At 46.6% G+C, this 27,460-nt stretch overlaps 1 protein-coding gene across 1 annotated transcript; it reads right to left on the bottom strand.

The window, feature by feature from the left end:
* axl (AXL receptor tyrosine kinase) lies at positions 1-24,073 on the bottom strand. Its single transcript, XM_076735847.1, has 20 exons — positions 23,491-24,073; positions 20,353-20,563; positions 19,876-19,976; positions 19,565-19,747; positions 16,587-16,667; positions 16,357-16,469; positions 14,540-14,735; positions 10,436-10,575; positions 10,177-10,321; positions 9,933-9,950; positions 8,910-9,039; positions 8,542-8,633; positions 6,501-6,596; positions 6,089-6,166; positions 5,558-5,650; positions 5,156-5,277; positions 4,497-4,606; positions 4,138-4,297; positions 3,103-3,239; positions 1-2,790 (listed from the first exon to the last, which is right to left on the bottom strand). The coding sequence occupies exons 1-20, from the start codon at positions 23,651-23,653 to the stop codon at positions 2,331-2,333; spliced, it is 2,829 nt and encodes a 942-aa protein (XP_076591962.1). The 5' UTR covers positions 23,654-24,073; the 3' UTR covers positions 1-2,330.
* Between the last annotated feature and the right edge of the window lie 3,387 nt (positions 24,074-27,460).

Genomic DNA, 27,460 nt, shown 5'->3' with positions numbered 1-27,460 from the left:
TCATGATGAACACATTTATTTCTTATACAAAATACTGTAGGTACTGTATAAAAATTTGTTTACAAATCATAACAGTGACAATATAAAGGCAATTATGGTACAGTCTCCAATTCAGCAAGAGAATCACAGTCCACACACACATCTACTGAGTGTAGATCTACACACAAATACTGGCTATCTGAAGGCACTGAAGGCAGCGTGAAACCCTGCCGTTCGACCGGCTGTGGTCATGAAGAAGGAGCTTCAGCTTCTGCAGTTTTGGAAGATCAGTTTTTCCTTTTGTCCCACTTTTAGAGACCAAAAAGTTCCAAACACCCGGTTAAATCCTGGTTGGATTGTTCTGTTCGATACTGTTTGCATTCAAATTGGTGAAATATTCGTACAGATCAAATTCGAGCAGTGCCTCAGCTTCAGCACCACACACACAACGTAAGACTATCACGGAGTATACAGTACCGAAGGTAGTGCGAGAAATGTACACTTCATCAGGAATTTCAGCAATCCTGCAGGTATAAACTCTGACTGTATATATATAAGCATACATATAGAAGTACACATATATGTATACGTATATAAGTACCTTTGATGTATACAACTGAGAAACACAGCGCCTCATTTTAACAAATGTTCTCCCAAGATGTGTGTTGGAATATGAGAAAATAACTATATGAACTCTTATTAAGTGCATGCATGATGCCAAGTTGCAGCTGGTGAATTTCCTCATTGCATCCTCCGACTTAAATTCGGCTTTCGGCTGCTGCTTTCTGTCTCTTTCTCCTCGACTCTGCTGGTAACAGACTTCTATTTACAGTGCTTCGCCTCGAGAAACCAAAACGTCCCAGAATAAGCGAGCGGCGGGATGATGTCAGGTGACGAGGTTAGTCATGTTTCCCAGCCAGCGCTCGTTCAGGGAAAACAGCCAGCGCCCTGCGAGGCGCTCACAGGCTCTGCTCTCTGCTTTTCTGAACACGCATGTGAACTGATTTTAGGAGTGACATCTACAGGATGACCGAGAAAGCGAGACAAAACGGAAAAGCACAAAAGATACGCACATTATAAACAAACATACATCGATATAAAAACATTAGTGCAACGTCGTAGAAATACAAAAATCAGCATAAAAATGACAAAATGTGTAATGAACACTGTGCTTAAGCCAAAAGCAAAGGTGAGGAGCTTATCCCGCCGTTTGCCTTGGGTGACTCCATCATGTCCGTACCTCCCGTCAGTCCTCTGATTATTCGTACCCTCTTGATTTGACCAGTACCTCTGTCCCTGTTGAGCGAAGTCTCAGGTTCCTGAGTTATGACAAAGATGTATAGACAGTATAGTTGAATCAGGACTTGCACAGGCGCCTCAGTCAGCGAGGAAAGAGTTGCCTTGTGTGAACGATAAATGGCTCACGGTGCTTCATGCACAGGTAGCAGTGCAGCCCCTGGAGGAGATGCAGGGGCTGTGAGAGGCTACATGAGGCTGTCACATAAACTAATACAGGTTTTTAACACGACGGAGGTTCCTCATTCAAAACAGCTCCACATGAAAGTCTCTGAAGTCTGCGGTGGAATCTGACTTTCTGTCCAGAGTTTGGTTATCTCTTTGAATTCTTCACTTATTATTACTTTTCTTTGTTGCGACATTTGTCAAAAACCACAGCTGAAAGTTGAAAAATGGTTGCTCAGGCTGAAAAATGCTGGTTTTAGCGCTTCGTTAACTTCTATCAGTGTAACCTTAAAGCAGCCTTCAGTGGCACAGACACTGCTGCTTCCTCCTCCCTTTGCCTCCAGTCCTGGAGTTGAGCGGGGATTCGGGTGGACGAGGTTTGTGCATCCTCAGCTGGTCTGAGCCCTCCATGTTCGCGCTCACTCACCGTAAAGTTCAAGCTCCTGAGTTTGTTTGGCTGTAGACTCAGTCTGGCAGTGTCTGAGCTGTCTTTCACAGAGACGTTTGATTTCTTAGCTTAATCACGTGAAGGAGATCGCTCTGCTCCGTGCAGGTAGTTGGTATGTTATTGCTATAGTGACTGGGAATTCGTTTGTCTGATTGTGCTGCAGCGTACGTGTGCTGTTCACCTGCTGTCTACATCACACATTAACTTTACAGTCAGCTGGAAATGTGCTCATTTTAGAAAAGGGGGCGTTGACAGAGGAAACAATCCTTCAGGTCCCTGGAATGCCTTCGGCTGTGTGTGTGTTTGTGCAAAATATGTGTGTAGGGGCACATGAGGTTTTTACAGTCAGCAGCAAGAGGCCGGATCTTGGTCTTGGACTGGGGTGAAAGGATGGCACGCTTTGGCAGTGACGCCTCTTGTCATTTTCTTAAGAGTGAAGCCATCACTGCCAGGGCATTTTCCTGGACCCTTCCCGCTCCTCCAGCAGTTCAACAGGTGGGGTGGGAGCTGGGGTGGGGTTGGGAGTGGAGCGGCAGGATGGCTGTAGAGGGAGCGTGGCCGTGGAGGACGACACCGGCATGTCCAGGCTCTCCAGGGAGTCCGAGAGGGCTCGGTTGGTCTCGTGTTGGGGACAGAGGACGTAGCGGTTTGGGTGGTGGACCTCCACTGTGGTCACTGAGTCCAGACCCTTCAGGCACAGAGGGGACGGCCCCCCAATGGGGTCACGGCCGCCGACTGCCCCGAGCTCCATGGAGGACTCGTCCATGTTGACGTACAAGATCTCGTCTGGGTCCTGAGGGTCTGGCAGATCCTCCAGGGCTTTTTCCAGCTCGCAGCGCAGGGACTCAAACGATGGCCGATCCTTTGGGCTCAGGAGCCAGCAGGAGAACATCAGGGAGTAGCTGGAGGGGACGAAGAAACGCATTTCAGATACAATTCAATTCAAAAATGTAATTAGAAATATTAAAGATATCAGAATTTCGTGTCTTAAGCTGCATGGATCAGTAAGAGTGTCTAAGAAATGTGGAAAAAATTCAAAGCATCATCTGAGCTCCTTGAAAAGCAGACAGCCTGGGACTGTTTTCAGCCTCTAGGCTTGATTACTTTACGGAAAAAAAGGTGCTCCTAATCAGGAGGCCAAAGATTTACAGGTGACTTCATCATCAGCTGAGTCTGTCTTGTGAGTAGTGTGCAGTGAAGGAGCCGACACTCACATGCAGTCCAGACAGTCTGGCGGCTGTTTCAGACGGTTCCCCTGTCTCAAATAATCATAAATCTCGCTGTTTTCGACCCCGGGGTACGGAGTCTGGCCCCGCGTGGCGATCTCCCACATGGTGACTCCAAACGACCACTGAGAGAGACGGACAGATGGAAGGAGGAGGGGGAAAGACGGAGAGAGAGGAAGGGTTTTGAGATCCTTCAGATTTTACAGGCTTTGCCACACACTCCTCAAACATGAATCTGTGCTGCTCAAACATTAGCTATGGAAGCAACACAGGCGTGTTTGTCGAGGCTTTCTGGACATCCTTTATGCACAGCTTACTGAGGAATGTGTATCCTTTCTAACGCTTACACTGTGTGAGCGCTTTCACACGAGCAAACGCATCCATTTCCTGGAAGCTCACCTATATTTGGCCATAACATCTACACGCCCACTTCTGGACTACCTCTTTAAAGCAACAGTGGCCCAAAATCAGCTTTTTACAAGGTGGCTGTAAAAGGTCGTACAGTGCTTCCTTCCACCAAAGTGAACTATTTTAATAGATGCTGGTTTGACAGTGGAGAAAAATATCCAAACATTCAAACGTTCTCAAACCGCCGATGCAGCATGGGTCACGTCTGTCACTGCCAATCATATGCTCAGCAGGGTCCAAACGGCTGTGACTGATCAGAAAACGCTGAGCATACAGAGGCTGGAGTGCTGCTTTCAGACGTTTATACGAAGGTTTTGATAATCGTTTCTGCTGTGAAATTCATCACCACTGCAACAATCATGGGACTCTTAGAGACACATTTCAAGTTTTTTAATACTTTAAAGGCAGATGAAAGCACCACTTTGACTGAATTAGCCATAATTAACCCTGAAATAACCCGTTAACCACGTGGTGACCAGTGTTTTGCCCCCAGGTAAATCCCCACAGTGCTGAACAGATTTGTGCTCCACACTGGGATTAATACAAGCACACACACACACACACGCAGACACACACAGACACAGACACACACACACACACAGTAAATGAACTGACCACGTCACTCTTGGTGGTGTAGACACGATCCGCCAAGCTTTCGATTGCGATCCATTTGACAGGCATCTTGGAGATGCGGCCCTGCCTGTAGTAGTCTCCGTTGTAGATCTTCTTGGAGAGGCCAAAGTCGGCCACACACACATTCATGTTCTCGTTCAGCCTGAGGCAGAGAGACCAAAGTGTGTTTTTGGAAAAGTCCTTTCAGGCAGCGGTGGAAAGTAAAAAAGTGCATTCAGCTTTTTCATCCTTCTGCTTCCCTACATGTTACTTGAAAGCTAGAGTAACTTCACAGAAAGCGAAAGAGCAAGTGGTCAGAGGGAACTGAGAGAGTGAAAAGTGGAAGAGGAGATTGTGCTTACATGCAGTTACGAGCAGCGAGGTCTCTGTGGATGAAGTTCTTCCCGCTGAGGTACTCCATCCCTCGGGCAATATCGGTCATAAACTTCACCAGCATCTGAGACGGGAGGTACTGCAGGACAAAAGAGTTTCGGTCATGCATCCATCACAGCTGACATTTCTTTTCTGCACAGCAGAGGGCCCCAGAGCCCATCTGTTAAGGGACCAGCGGCCCCTCTGCTCCGGATACTAACAGCCTCCTCCTGAGGGACGATCAGGACTCAACCCGCTGCGTGTTTGAATGTTTGTCAGACTCATGGAGGTTTCAACATTCAGAGGGAATCTCGTTTTGATTAGGCTCGTGTTTCTCAACGCGGCTCTTTGGGGACTTACTGCGTACAGCAGTTCTCCATCCCAAAAAAGTCACTTCATCCATTAATAAGCAAAACTGCAGATAGCAGAAGATGATCTCAGAGCGTCAGTGCTGCCAAATAGGTGCGGATAGAGACTGTAACGAATACTTCTTGCCTACGTTAACTTTTGGATATCATTTCGCTGACATTCGTGTGAACTTCTAAACCCTGAACTCATTAAACCGTTAAATTGTGTGTGTGTTTATGCCTGCGTGCGCACATGTGTGCGCTGCTGAGTCGGAGCTTTTACTGCTTGTAATCAGACTTACCACAGGACAGTCTCCCAGCCTGGAGTACAGCAGATAGCTGTGCAGGTCTCCATGTTTCATGTAGGGCAGGATGACTACAGGGGAGGGGTAACCTTCGCTCTCCACAGTCTGCAGACACACACCTGTGAAAACACAGCAGCTTAGTATTATCCACACACACTGCATGCATGCTCTGCACGTACAGACATTTACATGATTTTACTCATGACCTCAGAACAGACACTCTAATGAACCGAGGCAGTATTTTAAAGGGTCAGGTCACCCAAATCATAAAAAATAAAGCTACTTTCTCACTTAACTAATAGCCACTCAGATAGTTATGGTTTGATTTGCACAGGGTTGAGATATTCCTCTCAAAGCCATCCATTCTTTCCAGAGACGCAGTTATGAATCCTGACTCACCCAGAAGCCTCATGACATTGGGGTGGTCAAACTCTTTCATGCAGGCAGCCTCACGGAGAAAATCTTCCATCTCTGAGCGGGTACAGATGGCAACTAGAGAGGAGACAGTACAGAGGTGAGACCACGGGGTTTGGTACAGGGTGAGCGGGTGCCAGCGTAAGAAGTAAACTTTTATTTCTGAGGGTGATTTGGCTCCTGAAATTCATTAAACTGTTGATTAATACATGTAAGCAGTTTTTACTGCTATGTTTGTTTGAACTTTGTCACCACAGCTCGATCGTGTGGCAGAAAACTGCCCGTAAAAATTCATCTTCTGCCTCTCAAATCTGACGTTTTTATACAAATGCTTTTATTTTGGCGCTGCAGTTTATGTGGTGTCAACTTTTGTTTCTGCCAGTGTCTATAACTGAAATTCTAGCCCCCAGCACTTGTTAATGTCTGACCCGGGGGGCTGTCTATCAAATGGCCTGTGTTCCCAAAGATGAAGAGATCCATTGTGGTGATAGCTGAGAACTTTGGCTGTCTACTCACTCTTCATCGTCTTCACAGCAACTTTGAGAACCGACTCCTCCTGAGTCAGCAGGCCCTCCATCACAGAGCCAAACTCTCCTAAAAAAAGTAATGGAAACACAATCAAACACTCAGTTTGGATGCATCAACATTAAATGACTTATTCAACAGTGAATAGAGGAGAAGAGAGCACGGGTCTGTGAGATGATCACATTGTGAACTCTTACACAATACCCGGGGTCAAAACATGCAAGTGTCAGACAGAAATTACTGGAGATAAGTGGAAAGCAAGCATTGGAGCTCTAGCAGATAAGCCCTGACTGTGTACTATACCGCCCTGATATGAAAGTGTTTACAAAAGCCTTTTCTACACTGTACACATGAACTTCACTCTTTCCCAGCAGTGAGACTGACTTAAGAACCAAAGTGCTACCTTCTCCCAGAGTCTTTCCCAGGGTTAGTTTGTGTCTGTCCACCATCACGTCTTGGAGCTTCTGCTTCAGCTCGTCGCTGATGCCCAGGCTGTTCACTGAGGAGGAAAAAATAAGGAAAGTTTAATGGTGTTTGGGGCCTAAAGCACTTTAATGAAGAACACAGAAAAGAGAGAAAAACAGCCAGATTGCAAAACCACAATGGACAACATGACGCCAAAAACAAAGTGTTAATAAACACTGCCAGCTTGAAAAACAATGAGAATAAGACTGGAACTGGACTGATCCTGCCTTCTTCTTAAACCCCATTAAATCTTGCCAGTTGTCATCTTTTTGTTATTGCAAACAGAATTCATTTTAAAGTGGGCCTAACACTGCATTACTTGAATTTATATGAACGCCAGAAATGATGATCTATTGTGTGCATGTGTGTATATAAGTCCTGTTCCAGTAATACTAAAACCCTTCCTCTAAATGTCGAGCGTTGTATTTTACAGAAAAGTCACTTTCAAAAATATGAAAAGTCTTAGTTAAAGCTACCAAAGCCATAAAACTAAAACTAAAGTGCAGCTGAAAACAGAGTTAAAACAATGACGGCGAATTCAAAATCCAAACCTCCAGCTGTGGGACACATGAGCGAGGTTTGGGACCAGGTTTGGGTGGGGGGCTGAGGTGTGAAGGTCTCAGCTGGTTTTAACCTTCCTGACTCGATCAGCCGGCTGGCTGTCATTGAGCCGTACGGGGTCGAGCAGACACCGCGACAGACGTTAGCTCTGTTTTCACATCTGGGCCAGGATACGACAAGGCAAGGACATGCTCGGAGATCCCCCTCCAGCTGCTGCTCCGCTATCAATCTGCCACGCGTCGGACAACAATGTGCTCAGTCCACAGGCATGTTCCAACACATGCTGGCGTGACCGACTATTAGCCAATGCATCCGATAACCGGAGCTCAAGGGTTTGACTTTGTCCTGAGAACTGGGCAAAATTACTGGTCAACATCAGGAGCGTAAATCCCGCCCAAATCCCTCCAATCTGACCCTCTCCTTTATTCCCAGCGCGCTTCCCCCCGTTCAGCCAGAGTACACGTTATCTCTGCATCTCTTTCTCTTGGCTAGTCTCATTTTACTCACTGGGTACGTTTTTTTTTTCTCTACAGTTTTGTCTTTTCCCTTGTCTTTTTTTGCGGCCGTGGCAAGCTGAGACTTGTGTATGAGGTCTTTACAAATAATGTGTGTTCACCAGGGACAATGTCGGGGCTTGACTGTGACCTGGTTGTGTGAAATTTGAGCCTGTATGCTGTGTTTGCAGGTACGTATCTCTGCAAGGACTCACAGCGGCTGCTGGTTGGTGAGAGCGCTGCAGACCTCAGAGAAGAAATAACCTCTTCCCTCCAATCAGAGCAGTCAGGCGACTCCTCGTCTGTTGTTACAAGCTTCTCAGGTTTGAAATGTCATTCATAAGATGGTTACATCAAGTCACTTTCTTCCTGATGTAACTGTATCCCCTGTTATCTCGATTTCACCCTCCCCGCCCCACCTCCCTCTGCTCAGTCAGTAAAATGCCTGAAGTCAAGTCAAAGTAATTCTTCTTTTCACACCTGATTGGACAAAACTTCATTCACTGGATTGACTGAAACCAAAGTAAAAGATGAAACATCGTGTTATACAGTACAAGGGGCACGGTGTTGTCAGCTGACTGATGGCTCCAGGGCTGTTTTTACAGCTGTGGGGAATGAATTAACTCTTAATGATCGTGTTTCAGCCTCTAATCAACCAAATAAACCTTTTCTGTCTTGAAACGTGGAGAATAGAACTGTCACTGTGTAATTACAGCCAAAGATTTCCTTCCATTGAACTGCTGGATCCAGGCCCGGCGTGTGAGAGGAGACGCTATTATGCTGTTTTTTTTTGGTATCGTTATCTGGAAGACGCAGGTTTGGGCATGCTGAGAGACGCATCTCTTCCTGCTGTTAGGACAGTCAGGTGCAAACAGTAAGTGTCATCTTTCTGAGGAACATGCAGGGGCGGACAGTGGAGCTCACATGTTGCTTCTGTAGTCCTGCGGCTGTAGGTGCGGCGGGCGCGGTACCTGACCACCAGCTCTCCGCTCTCCATCATGGGTTCGAAAGCCTCTCTGTGAACGCATAAACACATCACTCAAAACAGAGCGAAACACAATGAGAGGTCACCCCGGCAGATGTGTAAACACTGCAGGAAACATGGCACCGCTCCACCGTTCTTAAGTACCGCTGCTCTTTCAAAACAGATGTCTCCTGCTCGATCCAAATGCTTCAGAATGCATGCAGAAGTGAGGCAACTAGGTCAAGGAACTGAAAAAAGCTCCAGTTTTTCGGTTTGGCACGGCTGTCCAGTCCCTCCCTTCCACCCACGAGGAGCACTAACAGCTTACCCGAAACGCGTCTCCTTGCGCCGCAGCTTGGCCACGTAAACAGCCATGAGCACAGCTATGGACACGGCGCCGGCGACGGCCATCACCACATACCACCAGTGCCAGGAAAAGGCCGGGGGCAACGACGGACCTGAGGGAGAGGCGTCGACACACACAGGCGAGGGTTTAGTCATAGTCATTTACATTATGGAGGCAACAAAAATCACTAATTACTTTTAATTTCCTCAACTGAAACAGGTAAAACTGGATTATTTATTGGTGAATTTAGTAATATGAAGCCTGTCACTGCTGAACGCTGTGCCACAGTGCCGGTGCACAATTGTCTTTGTCCTCTTGTTGTCATGTTTTCGTCTTCGTACACTGACGTGCACTGTGGTCGCAGGGTTGTGAGAAAGCGGCGATTCCATCCACACGCAGCATTCAAATACGTTTGAACTGCTCAAATTGACTAAGTGACCTCAGTCATTCCCTCCATATTTGTTGAGCTGAATGTAAACATTTCTGCTCCGACTAAAAATATGCTCCTTTTTTCCCTCATTCTCAAAACATCTACTTTCTCTGAGTTCTTGTTGTCCCTGAAATTTACTCACAGCTACACCCACAAGTCACTGCTGTGCACCCACAGCCTCCACCCACTGTTTTTGACTTTTCATCCCATTCACACTCCTCCTCCCCCTGCTTTCCTTGCCTCTTTCATCTGCCATTCTTGTTGTTTGAATCGTCTGTCTGGCTCTACTAGACTAAGCAAACAGAGATGCTCCACTGTTCCTGCCCGTTATAAATATTTATGACGCGTCTCCTCATTCACCCTCAGCCCTCTTCCCCTTTTCTCTTTTTTCTCTTCCTTCCCTTTTTTCTGAGATACACAGGAAGGAACTGACAGAGAATAAGAAAGAGAAGTCTTGTGGTGGAAAAAACACCATGAGCTCACTTCCACTGTCACTGTGTCATTAAGTGCCACTCTGAGAGGTCACAGAAGAGCGTATTTGTGAGTTTGCATGTGCAAAGCCGGTCATTACTCACCTCTAAACTCCTCCATTTCTGCAGGAGTAAAAAAAAAGCAGAGCTCATGTCAATAATCTGACTTTCAGGAGAAAAAAAAAAAACATATTTTATGTTGTGAAAATGACATTTTTATCCCTGCCGCCAAACAGCATGTGACACCTTGTAAAAACTGATGGTGATTAGAAGATTTGAGCTAAAATCAGACTGTTGTTTCCTCTTTAATCATTAATCATTAGTTGTTCTGACGCTTCTTGTCACTCACCAGGAGCTATAAGTGTCAGAGTCTGTGTGGGGGTCCAGGGTCCTTGTCCCGCCCCCGTATAGGCACACACTCGATAAGACACATTGGACAGGGGGGTGGACAGATTGATTGACAGCTCAGCGTCCAATCCAGTATCCACAACAAACTGTCAACAAAAAGAGGGAGTCAGTCAGCATCGCTGGACATGTCCTCTGTCTGTCCTATCTGTCAATTTGATGAACAAGGTCCATCAGACCATCACAGCTGTGTCCCGACTGACCTGCTGTGCGGCAGGTGTGCTGTACTCCACCACGTAGCCCTGCAGCTCTCCATTCAGCTTTCCCGGAGGCCCCTCCCACGTCACCAGCACCTCTGTCCCATTGAGGACCGCGGTCACGTTCACAGGTGGGTTGTCTGGCACTGAAACACAAAGCACAGCAGAACTTGAAGGCACTTCTCACACAGTTACATGGACTTTTACTCACAGGGTGGTGTAAGGTTAGGCAAGCAGGCAGCTCAGGGTGTGGCGGCGTACGTGTCAAAAAATTCTGGGTATGAATGAGGAGTCGGCAGCGCTGTGACTGTGAGCCCCGTGGCCCGGGGCCAGTGGGCTGGGGGTTAGCCAGGCGTGTGTTGTTTTGACAGCCTAGAGCCTCTAGGGTGTGGATAACTGCAACAGCTGGAAGGAGAAGATGTCAGAGAATGTGGAGAATTCTGCTTTATTAGGGCAGAAAAGGCCGGCTAAGGGCACCGCAGACAGGGCGATTAGCTTAGTTCAGGAGCCAGCGCGCCCTCTCTGTCTCAGCACGGTTGGATGAACTCAGATGGACTCATGCTGAGGCCTGCGTCTCTCTCCGTCATGCTTTCCCTCCTCTTCTGTCTGTCCCTGTTTCTGCTTTATTCTTTGGCCTGCCATTTTCTCTTCTGGCTCTCTGGAGCGGAGAGTAAAAAAAGGCTGCTGGCAGCAGAAATACCCAGCGGAGAGAAAACCTAGCTGAATAACATGCTAGAAATAGTGTGAGGAATTTGTGTGTGTGTGTGTGTGTGTGTGTGTGTGTGTGTGTGTGTGTGTGATTGATGCCCTGTACAGCAAAGACATTCAGGAGCCTTCTCACGGTGAGACGACATCGCTTATTGCCGTTGTTGTTCGAGTTAAGGCTCTTTGTTTTTGCTCCTCGCTCTCACTAGCTGGACAGCCACACAAGCCCACACTAACACACACACACATGGGCTAAGTCAGTGTGAGTTTGGGAAACATGGCCCAGCCTATGGATGATGTTATCAGGAAGCGTTTGGCGGGTGATTGTTTCCACATGCGGTCCCTGTTCTGCCTGCCAGCGGCAACAAAAACAGCCTCCAAGTCGAGTTTGTTCCAGCGGTTCGTCTCCACCTATGATCCGTCATCTGTCGGCCTCTCTCTCTCTGCCTCCTCCTCAACCTCTGCCTACCCCGCTCCCTTCTCTCCTTCCCCTCCCCTCCTCCTGTCCTCCATCCAACATGATTCCACCTCCTTCTTTCCAACTTTTCTTCTCCCTCGCTGCCCTCTCTGTGGTAATGCCTCTCTCTTTTTTTGTCATGGAGCTATGAGTTCAAGAGAACAGAGAAGTTAATTGTTTGACGTAAAACTTCAGGGAGGAGAGAAAAAACATAACTGCTTCACTTGAATAAACTCCAGTTGGAAAATTTGGGAAAATGAGGTGTGTGTTTTCTGAGGCGCAGAAACTACAGAGGAAAAAAATGTCTCATGTTGTTCCTTTGTCTTCCACATGAAAGCAGCGCAGGCTTGGCAAGAAGCTTAGAAACAAACAGTTTTGAGCCACAATTAGTTCACAGCAGCAGAGGTTAACATCTGCATCCACGGCAGACTACTGTTTCACATCCTGTTGCGTGTTGTGTTGAAGAAGCAGTGTCGGGTAACCATGCTCGGGAGCGTTTAGACAGTGTTTGGAGGCAGGGCCGCTCCTCTGTTTCTCCCTCTGTACGCTTCGGCTCGTCCTCCCTGTCTGGTTAGTCTCTGCGTGGGTCAACACGTGGACGGAAAGGGGTCAGTCCAAAGCCAAAAAAGGACTCATAACCCTGGGATCTGGAGTCTGTTCTCCATAAACGAAAATAAACTCAGCACTACACAGGAAACGTGTTTCCCACATCAGCTGGAGAGCAAATGTGAGTGTCATCAAAAACGTCAACTCCTCAGAACATCCTCGCTTCAGTTTTTATGGTGGAAACAGACTGTTGTTGCTGAAGTCCTTTCACACTTGTACTTCCATTTTTCTGGCGTATCAAACTGGATTAAATGTGACGTGTGCCTGTTGTGCCACGTCCCTGTGACTCATTTCCATCAGGATGGTGAGTTTAGTTCTAGTTAACTCTGACGTCACTTTAGGATTACAGACAAACGTCATGTTATAAAACTATAGAAGGAATCAGGAGTCCCTCAGATGACTTTAGTTATGTAAGTGCACAATAATACAGCTGCTGAAACACCTGGTCACAGTTTATTCGTTTTTTGGAAAGATGTATTTCTGAGCTCGTTTAAGGAAGTGAGTGGAACATGTGTTTACGTAATGGATACGTAAAGAATAATCTCATTGCAGCTTTAGGATTAGGAGCGTGACATGGGTCATCTCACTTCCTGTCCCACCCATGAGCCCCCCTTCGCCTTTCTGTTCTCTCAACCTCCGGGGAAAATAGTGGGCTTTGGGAAAATAGCGAAACGAGTGTTTTCTCAAAGCGCCCCCTTCCCTCGTTCCCCCGTTCTTCTGTCCATTCCTCGCCGAGACCCACCATTAACCTCTTTTTTGTTTTTCCCACAGTGCCTAGCTGTGTGCTCGGGAAAGAGGAATCAAAGGTCATCTGAGGTCAAGTAAAGGAGGGAAACGAGAGAGAAAGAAGTGAAGTTGAAAGACTGGATTCAGAAAAGAAACTTGTCGAGCTTGTTTGATGCGTGGCGGCGTTACTGCGAGGGAAACAGACGATGGATGTGAGAACCGAAAAGAGCTGGCAGGAGAAGAGTCTGCAGTGAAGTAAAAACTTAAGAATTAACGAGGAGACAGACAAGCGCAGACAATGTCTGTGCCAGCGTGACACATGTAAGAGATAGTAGAGCACATAATGGCACAATTTATTAATGAGAAACAAATGGAGCAGAAAGGCGGACCTCGGGCTCCACAATAGAGCCTTCTGGGAGTTTTGTCTTCGGCAGCGAAACCAAAGAGAAAGATGTGGAAAATATGGCCGAGCTGTCAGCAGTCCACCTCTCTCTTCATTTTCTCACTCTCTTTGACCTCCAATGCTTCCTGAACTCTCTTTGACCAGCAGCTGAATCTTATCTTTTTTATCCTCTGACTCATTAGGACAAGTGCACAGAGAGCTGCTGGAGCTGGAAAAGAAGCAATATTATCCAAAGGGAAATACAAGAGAGCTTTTCCACTGAAGCAAAACAAGGATTGCTATGACTTTATGAAAATAAAGAAGTGAAACTTGAAAATCCTGACGGCAGCCAGCGTATCTCAAAGCCACTTTTCGTCCTTCTCCATTACAGTGGCATTTCCACTTCTCCTTTTTTCTATTTATGAGAAATGCTGTGTTTAAGTGTTTTCAGATCATAAACAGCTTCCATTACGGAAATCCCCCATCATCCCTCCAGTGGCGTAGTATCTTCTCTACTTAATATACGCTGTTTCCATTCCCATTCATCCGGGGATAGAGACAGCATGAGCTGGCATGGAAAATCCCACCTCAGTTCAAGCTGACACACAGCAGCCTAGCATTACAGTTTGGACAGAGCGCTGCGATCCTAACTGAAGCCTTTCAGGAGAATTTAACATCCACCCTCCCTCCCTTTCTCCGTCTCCACCTACTCTGTCCCTTCAATACCAGTCAGCCCTCTAGAGTTTACATTTGAAACCGGTCCTGCAGAGGTACACTCACTCGTGTCTGGTATTCTTCATAAACACGGACTAAGCCGAAGGGGCGCAGGAAGGAATATTATGACTAACAGCGCAGTAATTTCATTCTCTGACTCCTTACTATCACACCGTATGTTCCCAATAAGTCTTGACTCACTTAAGAGTGGAGAGGAAAAGCAGTCCGCAGAATTAAACCAGCAGTGAGTTCAAAAAGAAGGAAAAAATACAGCTCGGTACAGACCAGAACATCCAACAACAAAAAAAACCTCTCATTGTGTCTGCTAGCTGCTGTGTAGCATCTGTCCAGTAAACAGCAGGAGTGAGAGGAAAGTTGGACTTCAACCAGTAACCAGATAACACAGCCTTGACCTTGACACACACACACACACACACACACACACACACACACACACACACACACACACACACACATAATCCAGGGTGAAAACAAACATCTCCTGACTTGGAAGGCTCACCTCCTTCTTTGGTGCGTAGCTCCGTCCAGGGCGACCAGTCAGATGGCCCCTGGCTGCTGTGACAGGCCACCCTCACAGCATACAGGCTGTGGGGCTCCAGGTCCCCGATGAGGTGTGTGGCTGGTGGGATGTTCACATTCTGGTTGTGGATCATCTTATCGGGACCTTCCCCGGAGAACCCTCCAGAACGTTTGGCCTGGAACATTCAGAGAACATACTTTTGTTAGAGCTTCTGTCTGCTTTTACACTGGATGGCAGGTGCAGATTTGGTGGTAATATGTTTTATTTCCTTGAGGTAATTATTAATTATCAATAACTTAATCATTGATAAAATGTTTGAAAGTGATTTCAGTTCATAGGAGAGTTTGATCATCATGCACATTAAGTTGTTTTCTGGTATTATTTCCCCCTACATGCACAGTGCTGACAGAACTGGGAATGAGGTATTGTGGAAGAAAAGGTGGGGGGTTGGAGTCTGTGTTTAATGGTGGTGGTGGGGGATCAGTGCTGATTGCCAAAAAAGGGGTAAAATCTACTTCATTGCTGTTTTGAACTGAACTCAGGGTCAGTAAGGTGCAGTGAAAGCAGAACACATCAAGTAAAAATCACAGGCAGAAACCTGCTGCCTCTGCAAACTCTCCGTGGTAAACACGTTTAAAGAGGAACACAAGGCAGCAAAAATCTTTCATTGCAGCAGTTTTAAAACCACATTAAAGTTACTGGTCTGCACCATTGTTCCCCGCTCATTATCAAACAGCTTTAGCAGGCTACGGGCTGCACTTCACAGGGCGGGCTTAACAGTAAGAGCTGCAGACTTACACATGAAAGACCAAACGAACAGCCACACGAGCAGATTCGGCGTGTGTGTGAAGCAGATGCTGTTGTGTACGGCTTTGACAATGACTTTGGCGTGAGTTGGTGGTGTGATCCCGAGGAATATCAAGTTGTATGAATGAGGAGTGTATGACTGTGTGTGTGTGTGAGAGTAATTCCTCACTCGATGAATCACTGTCCAGCCTGTAAACAACTGTGTTTAATCTAATTGTACAGCTCAGCCCTGAGTCACACTGCAGCATGCATTCCCCTTGTATGCCTCAGACCCACAATACCTGCTGTCACTGCCTTTTCCTGTTTTCTTTAACCGCCTTTCTCTCTCTCTTTCTTTCTTTCTTTCTTTCTTTCCTACACTTCCTTTGTGGAGCACTGTAATATCTTTCTGCTCTCTACACGTCGCCTTTTTCATGTTTCTCTTCGCCACACAATGAACCATTAAATTCAGATTTTTGCCCCATTCTGCCGGAGCCGGCCCCTCGCCTTGTTCCCCTGTGAGGGCGAGGGGGTGAGGGAGCGTAGAGGGGAGGGGAGGGGGCATGAACGGAGAGAGGTATGAGGGGCAGCTTTATTAGAACCAGACGTTTCTGGGTGGTGCTGCGCTGCTCGCTTCTCCAGGAGAAAACGTTCCTCCTCTCAGCTACGAGCTGTAACGGCCACAGAGCAGGATAGTGGCAGAGAGACGCTGACACACAGAGAGCGAGGGAGTGGTGCTGCATGAGATTAGTCCAGGAGGCCACTTTCCCAGAGTGAAACCTGATCCACTGGTACGTGAATGAAGCAGGGAGGGGTAGAGGATGAGTTAAGAGAAGAAAAGCAAGCTCTCTGTTCTTTAAAATGAGGCCTGAGGTAAGGCTCTGATTGTCAGAGTCAGAGGAGAGTGATGTATTTGTTTAACATGCAGGTCAAACAGTCGCAGTGATTTTTCCATGCTAGTTTTCTCAGCTAGTTGCGGTATTCTCCGCCTTCGTCTCATGTTGTCTCACCTGAACAGAGCAACGGATTATTGGGTAATCGCCTCCAAAACCAGGCTGCCATGACAGCTGGACACTGGTCTGAGTGATCTCCACAGCTCTCAGATGAGGCTGGGATGGGAGAACTAAGGAGAGAAAGACCCAAAAAGACATAATGAATAAAGATATAACAGCAAGGAATTATGCATTAATAATGAAGTGTGTTCAGACTGAATGAAAGGGGCTGAAAGGTTTGTGCTGACCTGTGATGGTACCAGATCCAGAAGTGGCCACGCCTTTGTGGTTATGGGCCTCACAAGAAAAGGTGCTGGTCCTGTTCAGACCTGGACGGAAAAACGATCATCATGGTAAGTCTCCTGCAGCGCAGACTCTTACTTCTTATCGAATAAATAAAGGCAGGAATGATGAAAATCCACCTTGGACCAAATCTGTGTCAAGCATCATCAAGCAGTCACGGCCTTTTCAAGGTAACAATTTGGGAAAATATGCAGTGTTTTGGCAAACCCCTCCATCGTACACCTTCTCCTAGTGCCAGTGTGGCTGACTTATCGATCTTAAAACTTTCAGTTTTGATTATAGCACCCTGTCACCCTTTTAAGTTTCACTGTTAACAAAACGAAACTAATGATATTTTTATCACACTGACGCAAAACCTTGAGACGCCAAGCTGTCGTCTCGATGCTGATACTGAAGATAAATCTTGGTCCTGATCTGTCCATGTGCAGGTCAAAGGATGTCTATGTTAAAACTGAGCTAAATTTTCTTGAAAATTCAAGGTTTGTCTGGGTTACACATTCACTGTTGATTCAGCAGCATTTCAATTATTTCTTAATGGGCAACAAGGTTAGCTATTGCTTCACGAAGAAATGAAGTCATTAAAATAGTGCTGACATCTAAAAGTCCTTCAGACCTGATGAACTTAAGAATCTCTAACCTACAGCCTGCAGCCTGCAGCTGGCTGATAATGAAAAACTGTTCGCATCGAACACTTTTTGCAGTGTGGTTTTGAGAACAAAGAGCGCAGTGGAGTTGAGGTCCAGGTGTAAAAGGCTGAGTCGCTGCCTTCAAGAGGCTGGGGCACCTCTGAGGGGGCAAAACACTGTGACACACGCTGCCATTGGACAGAGAATGAGTCCCCTCACAGAGTGACTCACAGCGTGCTGACACACTCGAATCCTTCCACAACACAGCACGGGCTTACACACACGCTGAAACATGTGACATTCAAGTTTTATCACTGTTATCTAACACCCCAACACTGTCAATCAGCCACAGACTGAGACCCGCAGCGCGCGTCTCTGCGCCGACGGCACCATGCCTCCATTGTGTCGTGGCCGGAAAAAGAACAGGGGGTACGATCCTCACTTGGTGAAGTGAGGGATTGTGAGCGGCAAAGGGAGGGGGGGGGTGAGGGATGACCACTGGCTGTGTGGGTGAATGAACTGCTCATCAGGCCATGTCGAAATTGCGCCACTCGCCGTTCTGTCTGTTTCGTTCCCCATCAGCAAACCGCAACACAACATCCCCCGATCAGCTGAAAATGTCATAATCAGTCACTAGGAAGACCTCCTGAGCCCGTGAGCCTCCAGCATTGGCCAATACTGTTACAGTCAGCTGGGAATGAGAGCATCGTGCTTCCTTTCCTTGGCTGGCATGTACAGTGCAGTCAGAAAGCGTTCAGACTGTGACGTACTGTGCTTTTAATAGCTTTCTTTAGCTACTCTCCATATTGAACTCAAAGGTGCAACTAAAGCTGAACATGTTTTCCATCACAGATTAATCAAATACTTTTTGGATTGATTTCACTATTAGACTGTAAAATGTTACAACGTTCATCACAAATTCCAAGACGTTGCGTCCTCAGATGGTTTGTTTTGTCAGACAAACAATCTAAAATGACAGAATAAGACAGAAAAGCATCCAAACCTCAGACATGAAGAGCTGAAATGTGAACGTTTTGGCATTTTTGCTTGACGAATGAAAGATTTAAGTTCACTTAGTGGACTTGAAATGAAACAATGACAATGAGGTTAAAGGATCGACTTTCATCAGTGAGAGAACCAATATTTGGTGCTGGCGGTGAAGACTTGCAGCTCTGTTTATACACGGTTCCCCAGTTTCAAGTCAACACGGGAGGACAGTGATCCCAGACAAGCAAAATAATTATTTTAAGCCAAAACAACTGAATATTCATGACTGGCCATGGCAGTAACCTCAGCGACAGAATGTGTGCTTCAATTGTTGGAGATCACTGAAGGCAAGAAGCTCAGAAAACAAGCAGGAAGTCAAGATGGCTGCAGAGCAGGCTCTGCAGAACATCACCAGGGATACACCTCCTTAAAACCGGAGTTACAGGGACATGTGTTGTCCCTGATGCCTTAACGGTTGGAATGCACTTCATACCATTTCTCTTTATGGGCCTATTGAAAGATTATTTGTGTTTGCCGTGGTTTGGACTCGTGGTCTGCCAGAGCAGCTGCCCATTCCAGAGAAATGAGTGTAGGTTACCGTCAAACTGGTCCTGGTCAGCACCAGCCAGCCTGCTCCGATGAGTCAAAGCAGATCCTTAAACGGGCCGCTGCCGCCTGCTCCTCCCTCCTTCTGTCTGACTCAGCGTGCTCTGACTGTCCTCCTACTACTGGACTTAACACAAACCAGCTATCCGGTAGGCAGCTGCGGTTTGCATTCAAGCAGCAACAGATCCCTTTCTCTCGTCTTTCTTTTATCTCTCTATGTCCTCTGCCCATCTATTTTCCTTCCCCCAATAGCCCCTCTTGTGCCTGCTGCTCTGCCTTCACCCATCGGCCACACAAGCACAAGGCACGTCCTCAATGGATCCACTGGCGCTGCGCCAGCCGGCCTGCTCTCTCTGGGGAGGGTGGTTATTTGGTGGTTTTGTTAAGGCCGTGGAGGGGGGATTTGGAGCCTTTGAAACTGTAGAAGATTGTTGCTGAGTAGCTGTTAAAGCAGTGCATTATCGGCGGCCTGACTAGATTAATTCAAAACCAGTGATTTCGACATTGTCTTGTTTCTTTGCTACTTGGGGCCACAGCGACTTCAAACTTGACTAATTTAAAGCTGAAATGAGGAGTCAGTTGATCGTTTTGTTATGGACTAGACGTGACAAATAACCTATCACTGAACAAAGAGCTTTCATGGCTCTTTTAGTTGTGTACAAGTGGCTTTGACTGCTGAGGTAATACAGACAGAAAGATGATACCTGTGAGGTTGAGCGTGGAGGGCGACAGGGCCACCGGGTCTGTCAGGGAGTTCAGGGGAGCGCCGTCCTGCAGCCAGATGACCCTGACTGGCTCTGGAGGTCCGTGGGCCACACAGCTCAGGCTCAGGGACACATTAGCCACGACAGACATGTGCTGGGGCTCCACCGAGAAATGAGGAAGGCCTGTGGGAGAATCAGCTGAATCAGGATCTCGACTCTTTTAACAATCCAAATAAAACCGCAGCACAGACGACACACGTGCATTTTTGTAGCAGTAACTGTGCATGTGAGGGAGCTGAAGACGAACTCACCCTCCAGCTGAATGCTCCCCTCCTCAGAAAACGTCTGGTGGCCTCCTGACAGAACAGCACACCTATAGGAGCCCATGTCAGGAAGCTGGACCTTCTCGATACTGTTATGTGTATAAAAGCGATAAAGACAGAGGCAGAAAGATTCACAGACTTGATTACTTTTGCCATCCAGTCAAAGCAGGATTAAATACATTAAGCTCCAACAGGAGTTTCACTTCATATCATTTCTGCCCGACTTCATTTCAAAGTGCTCTGCAGTGGCTGAAAGTCTACATGCTGATGCAATCCAGTAACTACTGGTTAAGCTAGGTGAAAGGATGAGGTGGAGGAACAGGAAATAAACACAATCACAGCACATGACAGGCATTTTTAAGGCAGGTGCGGCTGCCTCACAACAGATGAACCTTTATCATTAAACCTCATGCACTGACATGAGAGGAGCAGCGAGCATGTGCAGCAGAGGAAGCAGCTGCATACCTGAGCGTGCTAATGACGGTCCAACTGTTGCTGCCGGTGTGGACTTGGAACTGGTTGGTGTCTGCGTACTGAAGAGGCGCGCCATCTCTCAGCCAGAGCACATCAGGGGGGTCCTCTTCCTCACCCCCTTTTCCCGTCAGGGTACAGTGCATTTTAACAGGTTTGCCCAGTGAAGAGATGACGGTAGTGGGACTTCGTTCAAACTCCAAATCTTTGATTAAGAGAGGGAAGATTAGGGGTTAGTTTGGTCCTTAAAATAAACCTTGCTTGCAGTTCACATTCACAAAGCAAGCTTTCTTACTGTTACCCTTTCTAAAGATCATATGCTGCTGGATCTGAGGTTTTCAACACTGCTTATTCACAACTTCATCAAATGTCAGACAACAGCAAAAATACCCCTCACAAGTTCCCATCGTGATATAAAACTCAGAAAAAAAAGCATTTTTTTGGTTTAATGAATGGCTTTAAGGCTCAACTGATTGTTGTTGACTTGTAATCTGGTGAGGCAGGTGAAGCCACAGGTTATCTGCCACCACACTGGTGTTTGAGTGCGTCCAGTTATCTTGTGTCCCTCACTGACAGCGAGGCTGACCTGAGAAGGACAGAGCTGATTCTGGGACAAAGGCTCCTTGTTAAAGGACGGCTGCTCCTGCTGCTCTCACAGCGTCACAGCACAGAGAGCTCAACACAAACTCCAAAAACGTTCAAGGTTTCTCTCAAACGCCAACGATAAGGCTGCAGGTCGTCTGCCAAGACGGCGGAGAATCTGTTAACCATCCAAAAAATGAGGTGCAGGGTCAACATAAGTATGAAGAGTATGATCTGGTTCTGCTTTTTCTTACTTTTGAGACATATAACAGAAGTGAGAGGTCTCATAATGGTGAGGGGAGGTGTGCATGCGACCGCGGCGTGTGCTCTTGAATTTGCAGGACTACAATAAATCACACTTGTTTCTCTGAGTGATGCCTGTAAAGATTTTCTCAAGCTTGTCAAGCCGCCCTCCTCGTCTGTTTCACGGCCAACCTTCGACCTCTGATCCCTTCAGTGTGACCCCACGGCATACTGCGACGAATCTCACCCACACACACACACAGAGCACAGAATTCAGCTGCTGGAAACAGACCTGCGCACTGCGGCCGCACTCATTTCAACATGCCCTTGATTCTGGAAATGTGCATGTGATGCACACACACACGCACAGCCCTGCATTGAAAAGGCTTGTTCTGGGAGTGCAATAAATGAAGGGGCCTGCTGAGTCTCTGCTTCGCCGCCTCTCTGTCTCTGTGTGCTTTTTGGCATTAAAAGTCATTCCTCCCTTTACTTTTAAGCTTGGCTGAGCACTTTCAAGACTCTGCGTAGCCTGACTTTGTTTTTTTTCTGTGCCATGTTGAACAAAAGCAGCCCTACTTTCTTTCTCTGTCTTAGTGCTACATTCATATAATAATAAGCTTGTAAACCTTTCATGAGAGTGCAGAGGTGGAGGAGAGAGCAGGCCGTGGTTAAACTGTTGTTGTGTTTGTGTCTGTGTGTGTCTGTGTGTGTCTGTGTGTGTTTATGTGTGTGTTTATGTGTGTGTGTGGCCTGTCTTCAGTGATTCATTTATGCTTAACTACTCCATCTCCTCCCTTTTGTCCCCTGAATTCCCTCGAGGTCCCACTATTTTTTTCAGAGTCCGTCTCTTTCCACCCTTCTCGACTCCTCTCTCTCTCTCTCTCTCTCTCTCTCTCTCTCTCTCTCTCTCTCTCTCTCTCTCTCGTAGAAAAAGCTCAGATGTTAAATGTCAGTGGACACGCACATACCAAAAATACCCAACACAGTCTGAGCATTTATCCTCCTCTCACTCCCTCCTTTATCTTTCTGGCTTTTTAACACTACGTAATCCAGCCCCTCCATTCACTGCTGCGCCTTTGCCCTTTTCTCATTTAGCCTCCTTTTCATGCCATTCTTTGGATTCATCGCTACACATTTTGCCACCTCCCCTCCCAACTCTTTCTCCTCCACTCTTGCCCCCTTACCCCATCCATCATTTCACTGCTTGAGTCTGAGTCAGACCAGCTCTGACTCACAAACCAAAGCATTCGCTCCCCTGAACCCCTCCTCACGCCTCACTCCGAGGCGCCAGCCATCGCTACATCCAAATAGGAACTGAGGCATCAGGAAAAATTCTCTTTGAAACCAACAGTCTGAGCTTATAAATCACAGCGGTTTCTAGTAATCTCTGTCCCTCCTGGTCATACATCTGCTGAGGGCCGAGGTACAGCTCCCAGAGAGTCAGCGTGACCATAATGGTCAAAACACATGAGCTGACAGGTGGAGGCCCCTGAAGGGACTCCATGTTTTCATGCACTGGTTGCAGTAGCTGATGGATTCCAAACTTTTACAAGCAAAACTGATTGTTCGAACAGATAAGGGCTTTGAAATGGTGGCTGTCAGGGTTTCCACGCTTGTGGTCCTAATGTAAAATGACCTGACAGTCTGGTTTCCACCTTTCTGAGAGCAGAACAGCAGATTTGTCTCTTTGTTGCTCTGCTTTGTGCTTTTAAAGTGATTTCTCTCACTTCCAAGCAGGATTTATTTTCAGCCTTCGCCCTGTCCCTGCCTACATCTCTCAAAGTTTCACACTATTCCAGAAATGCCATGACTGGCGGGAATCCAGGTCTGGATACCTGGTTTGGGTGAGTTGCATGGAAGAGCACACATTTTGCAGGTTTCATATGACACCTGATCTCAAAAACAGGATCCTCCAGATTTTGATTGCCAGTCAAGGAAAGCAGCTCTCATAACAAACTCATTCTGTCACTGGATGAATAGGAATCATCAGAAAATAAATCATATTGAGTCCAAGTATTATAATTCCCAGCCTGATTAAGCCATTACAACTCGGCTTTTGATTTCTTTGATCACCTTGTTGTAAAAGCCTTTTTATGTGGTGTGACTTCTCTCATGTTGGCCAGATGTTGAACGCACTTGCAGCTGTGGTTGCGCTCGCGACCCCAAAGCAAATTGATTTAATGAGTTAAGAGCAGAAGGCTGACTGGGCTAATTGCTCCTTACGATGTTTTCCCTCGCACTTAAGTTGACAAATAACATTCAGGTTGGACGAAAAGCTGCTGCTGTTCAGTGGAAGTCAGACCTTACCTGTGAGCGTGCCGGCGGTAACAGGCCTCCAGGAGGAAAAAACGACGGCGAGGATCAAAACCGACCATGCAGACCCGCTCATGCCTCTCACTGAAAGGAGATCACCTCTGAAAATGTGCTTCATTAGAAGAGCAGTCATCTTGGAAACATCCGCGGACTCCATCACCGCATCTCAGCAGCTCAAAGATCCAAAGCTGTGCGCTGAAAAAGTTTCGCTGTGACTCCGGCAGATGCTGAAAATGTAATTATCCGCAGACAGGACCAACGCAAACCGGATCCCGTCGTTTCAGTTCCCTTTTTAAGGAGACAGATTGACCAAAAAAAAAAAAAAAAAACCTCTCTGCGCTGCTTGCTCCTTGTTTTGGTTGATCCCAGCACAGACCGCTGTCCACCAAACTTTTAGATACCCAAAAAGCGCACGAGCCAAAGGTGCGCCAGACTTTCCTCCTGCTGATTCTCTTATCCAAATCCGAGTCTATTTCTAGCCACAGAGGGAGTATTTTTAAAGCAGCCTGTCGTCCAGAGTCTCTCTCCTGCCCACCGGTTCCCTCAGACTCCCTCAGACATTCCCCTGGCTTTCTTTTCCCTCTCTCCCCCTTCAAACAGGATTCAAATTCCTCAACTCAAGTTCTTTCCACCCTCCTCCTCCTCCTCCTCCTCCTCCACCTCCTGAGACTCCCTCCTTTTCTCAGAGGATGTGAGAAACCCTGCGGCATGCTGATTGTCTCAACACAATCCCCCATTCGCTTTTTAATTACACACGGATCCCCAGAACTTGTAAATAGCCCAGTAAATCACCAGTTTCCCGGCTGAAAGAAGGTCAGTCTGCCGCAAACACAGACCTGTGCACTGCCCATGTGTGGATCTGCAGCATGATCGATGGCTTTTTTTGTCCATGCAGAGTATAATTGAGTGTGTTTACTCACATTATTTAGAGGGACGCATTAGACTGCCTTTAATTTTAGCAGCATGCTGTAAACTGTCTGCTGCTCTCCATACTTGATTTCACAAGATTTCACTCGGCTAGTTTGTGTGGTGTAAAAAGATTAAGTTAAGAAGATTAAATCGGTAAAATCAAACGGCTCCTCCATTTACTGGCTTAATAACTTGGCCTGTAAACTCAATATGTCAAGTCACTTTGCAGTTTTAATTTATTAACTTGCTGCTAACAATTTAAAAAAAATGGTCGACCTTTATTTATCAGGCAGATTCATGTTTTATTTACAGAATGAAAGCTGATGGAGGCTGGGAAAAAGGAAAGAGACAAAAAAAAAATGTATTAAAGCAAAGTAACAGTATTCTGTTAGTGTTTATTAACAACTCCCCAAAACCGGGATTATGTCATCAGGATGTCTGAGAATTTGTCTGAACTCACCGTTTCAGCCAAAACAGGTCGAAACATTATCAGCTGTAGTCTAAATACATGCTGCTGTCCCTGATTGCCATCAGGCAGGGGCTTGTTGTGTCGTTGCACACAGAGTGATGTCTGAGGTGATGCTGCAGAGTTCACATAGCATTCATGAATAATTGATTTGCTGCGTAGATTCCTGTTTTTCATTTTCCCATGAAGATGATGGGAGGTGCTGGGACTCAGGTTGTGAGGACCTGGGTCCCACTGGCCCTTTAAGAGTGGCTCTGTGGACAGTGTTGTGTTCCCAGGGTCTTTAATGGAGACAGAGAGGGACTGAGAAAGACCCCATTGTATATGCTGTCTTTTCAATAGGAGCTTGAGCAATGGTGCTCTCACTGCTCCCAGATAGAAGCACAGAGAGAGAGACGGGGAGGGAGGGAAGAGGGTCACTGAGGGGGTCCTGTACAAGAAAGAGGGGTGTTCTACTCAAAAAGACAAAGTTTTGGGGCTGGATGGGCCTGGAAGGAGTGAATGTTTGGGTTTTGAGGGGGATGGGCTTCAGCTCCACGGGACTCTGTGTTTAGGTTTGAGCCACACCAGAATCCAGCAAACCTGATTCACCCAACACAAAGACTTAAAGACTTAGGGATTTCTAGATGAGGCTAAAGTGGATTAACAGAGTTGAGATCACATGCTTCCAGTTATAAATCCACTCATACCAACAAATAAAAAATATATGGACACCAGTTATTATGTTCTCTCCCACAGGCAGACTGCAGTGCCGGCGTTAGTCTCCACTGCCCGCCGAACAAAACAACCTGTTCGTCTTGAAAGAGCGTCCCTGTTGGCTGCGTGACGTGGGAAACACCTTCCTACTGCTCTCCCAGCTGCAGGGCCACCCGGGCACGCTAACAATGAGCTAACCTCTTCTCCTTCATCTCCTCTCTGCAGACTGGATGCAGCCAGAGGAGCCGCTTCCCCCAACCTGTTGATACATCACAGAGACAAAGATGACACATGACAGCCTGAAGTTTACAGAGGCTCTCCTGCCTCCTGCTGGCCACAAATGCAAAGTCCTCATACTGCACGGGAGGCTATTATACAGTGTTAGTAATGACAGTGATTAACAGATATACAGCAAATTTGGGGCGTGATGTCAAGTTCTGTTTATTAATTAATTTCACTGCAATTGTTCCTCCTGTCTATAAAGGACCCAAAGAGATCCTTCTTCAAGCTATGTGGGACAAAATCCACAGTCCGTCCTCTGAGAGAAAATGACTTCTGAAGTTGAGACGAAGCTGGTATGAGGGTTATAATTTGTTTAATGTTTCTAGCATAAAACACAAGGCTGGAATTTGTTCCTAATATGACTTGGCTTGTCTAACACGCACTGCTAAAGCCCCATATTAGCTTTGGCTGAACCATGCTGGAATGCATTTTTGCACAGAAAGGCTGTGAATTTTGTCCCCCGTTATTTCCATTAAATCACTCCAGGATTTTACACTGCTGGAACGTACAGCAGGTCCAGTTTTGATGCAGCCAGAAGCATCACAGCGTTAGTCAAACCGTCTGCCGTATGTTCTCCTTTGAGAAAAAACCCATCCACCAAAAAGGAGATATTTGTATTTATCTACTTAGTGATATAGCATTATCAACCCAGTCTGCCAAATGGATGTCAACGTAAACGAGTGTCTGTTGAAGACAAGCCAAGCAATGAGAGACAGACATTCTCCAGAGGTGGTGGACAAAACCAGTGCTAAAATACTAACATAGACTTGGCTAAAACTGTGCTAAATGACCGGAGAACATTACTTCATAGTTGAGTTCTCTTTGTTACTCTGGGATGGGTCCAACAGGGGCCAGTTTGAGCGTTCATGTTAACCAGTGACAGTGAACACACCAGCAGCAACTCAGTGGAGAAGATGCCTGATGAGCCCAACCTTCACTAGAGTCTGACACTCCTTGATTTTGAACATCTGCTTTCATTTATAGATGCATGGAGAGCAGATAGCGCAGATCTGTCAGATGGAAAAATAAGAACGTGCTTTTCCATCAGCAACTTGCTTTTAATAACTATCTGTTTATGATTAACCAATTGTCAGAGGGAATGAACTCTCAGAGTCACTCAAAGCACTCAGAGGCTTCAAACGAAAGTTTTGGCATGTCGCTGCCGTCGTTCAGATAATTTCTCTTTAACTGTTTTTGGAAAAGATTTGTTGCGTATCAAGCTGTTTTCTTTCTTTTAGATCTCTTGACTCTGCAGGGGCTCAATCCCAAATCTTCCCATCGTTATGTGAGTCTGAACAGTGTGTTGAGAAAGGGCTGCTGTGGCTGGACCTCTGATTTACGCCGTAGACGTGGTCATCATGTGTACATCGTTAAGCCTTTTGCCTTTGCTGACTTAATTCTATTTGTAATCTCCTTCTGAATCCTTCCTGTACTTAATTTCCCCACAGGATAAATAAACTGTCATCTTTCTCTTTAGGCCGCCACCACTTACTCCTCAGTTGTCTGTGGACATCGGATCTGTTTGATTGTGGCGTGATGGCGTCTCTCCTCGATCCCTGTTGTTACATAATGTTATTCTGACCGTGATAAGCGAGCACAGGGTGCTACAGT

Source organism: Chaetodon auriga, chromosome 7, assembly GCF_051107435.1.
Source record: "Chaetodon auriga isolate fChaAug3 chromosome 7, fChaAug3.hap1, whole genome shotgun sequence".
Lineage (NCBI taxonomy): Eukaryota > Metazoa > Chordata > Actinopteri > Chaetodontiformes > Chaetodontidae > Chaetodon > Chaetodon auriga.
This window is presented reverse-complemented; position numbering and strand designations above follow the sequence as displayed.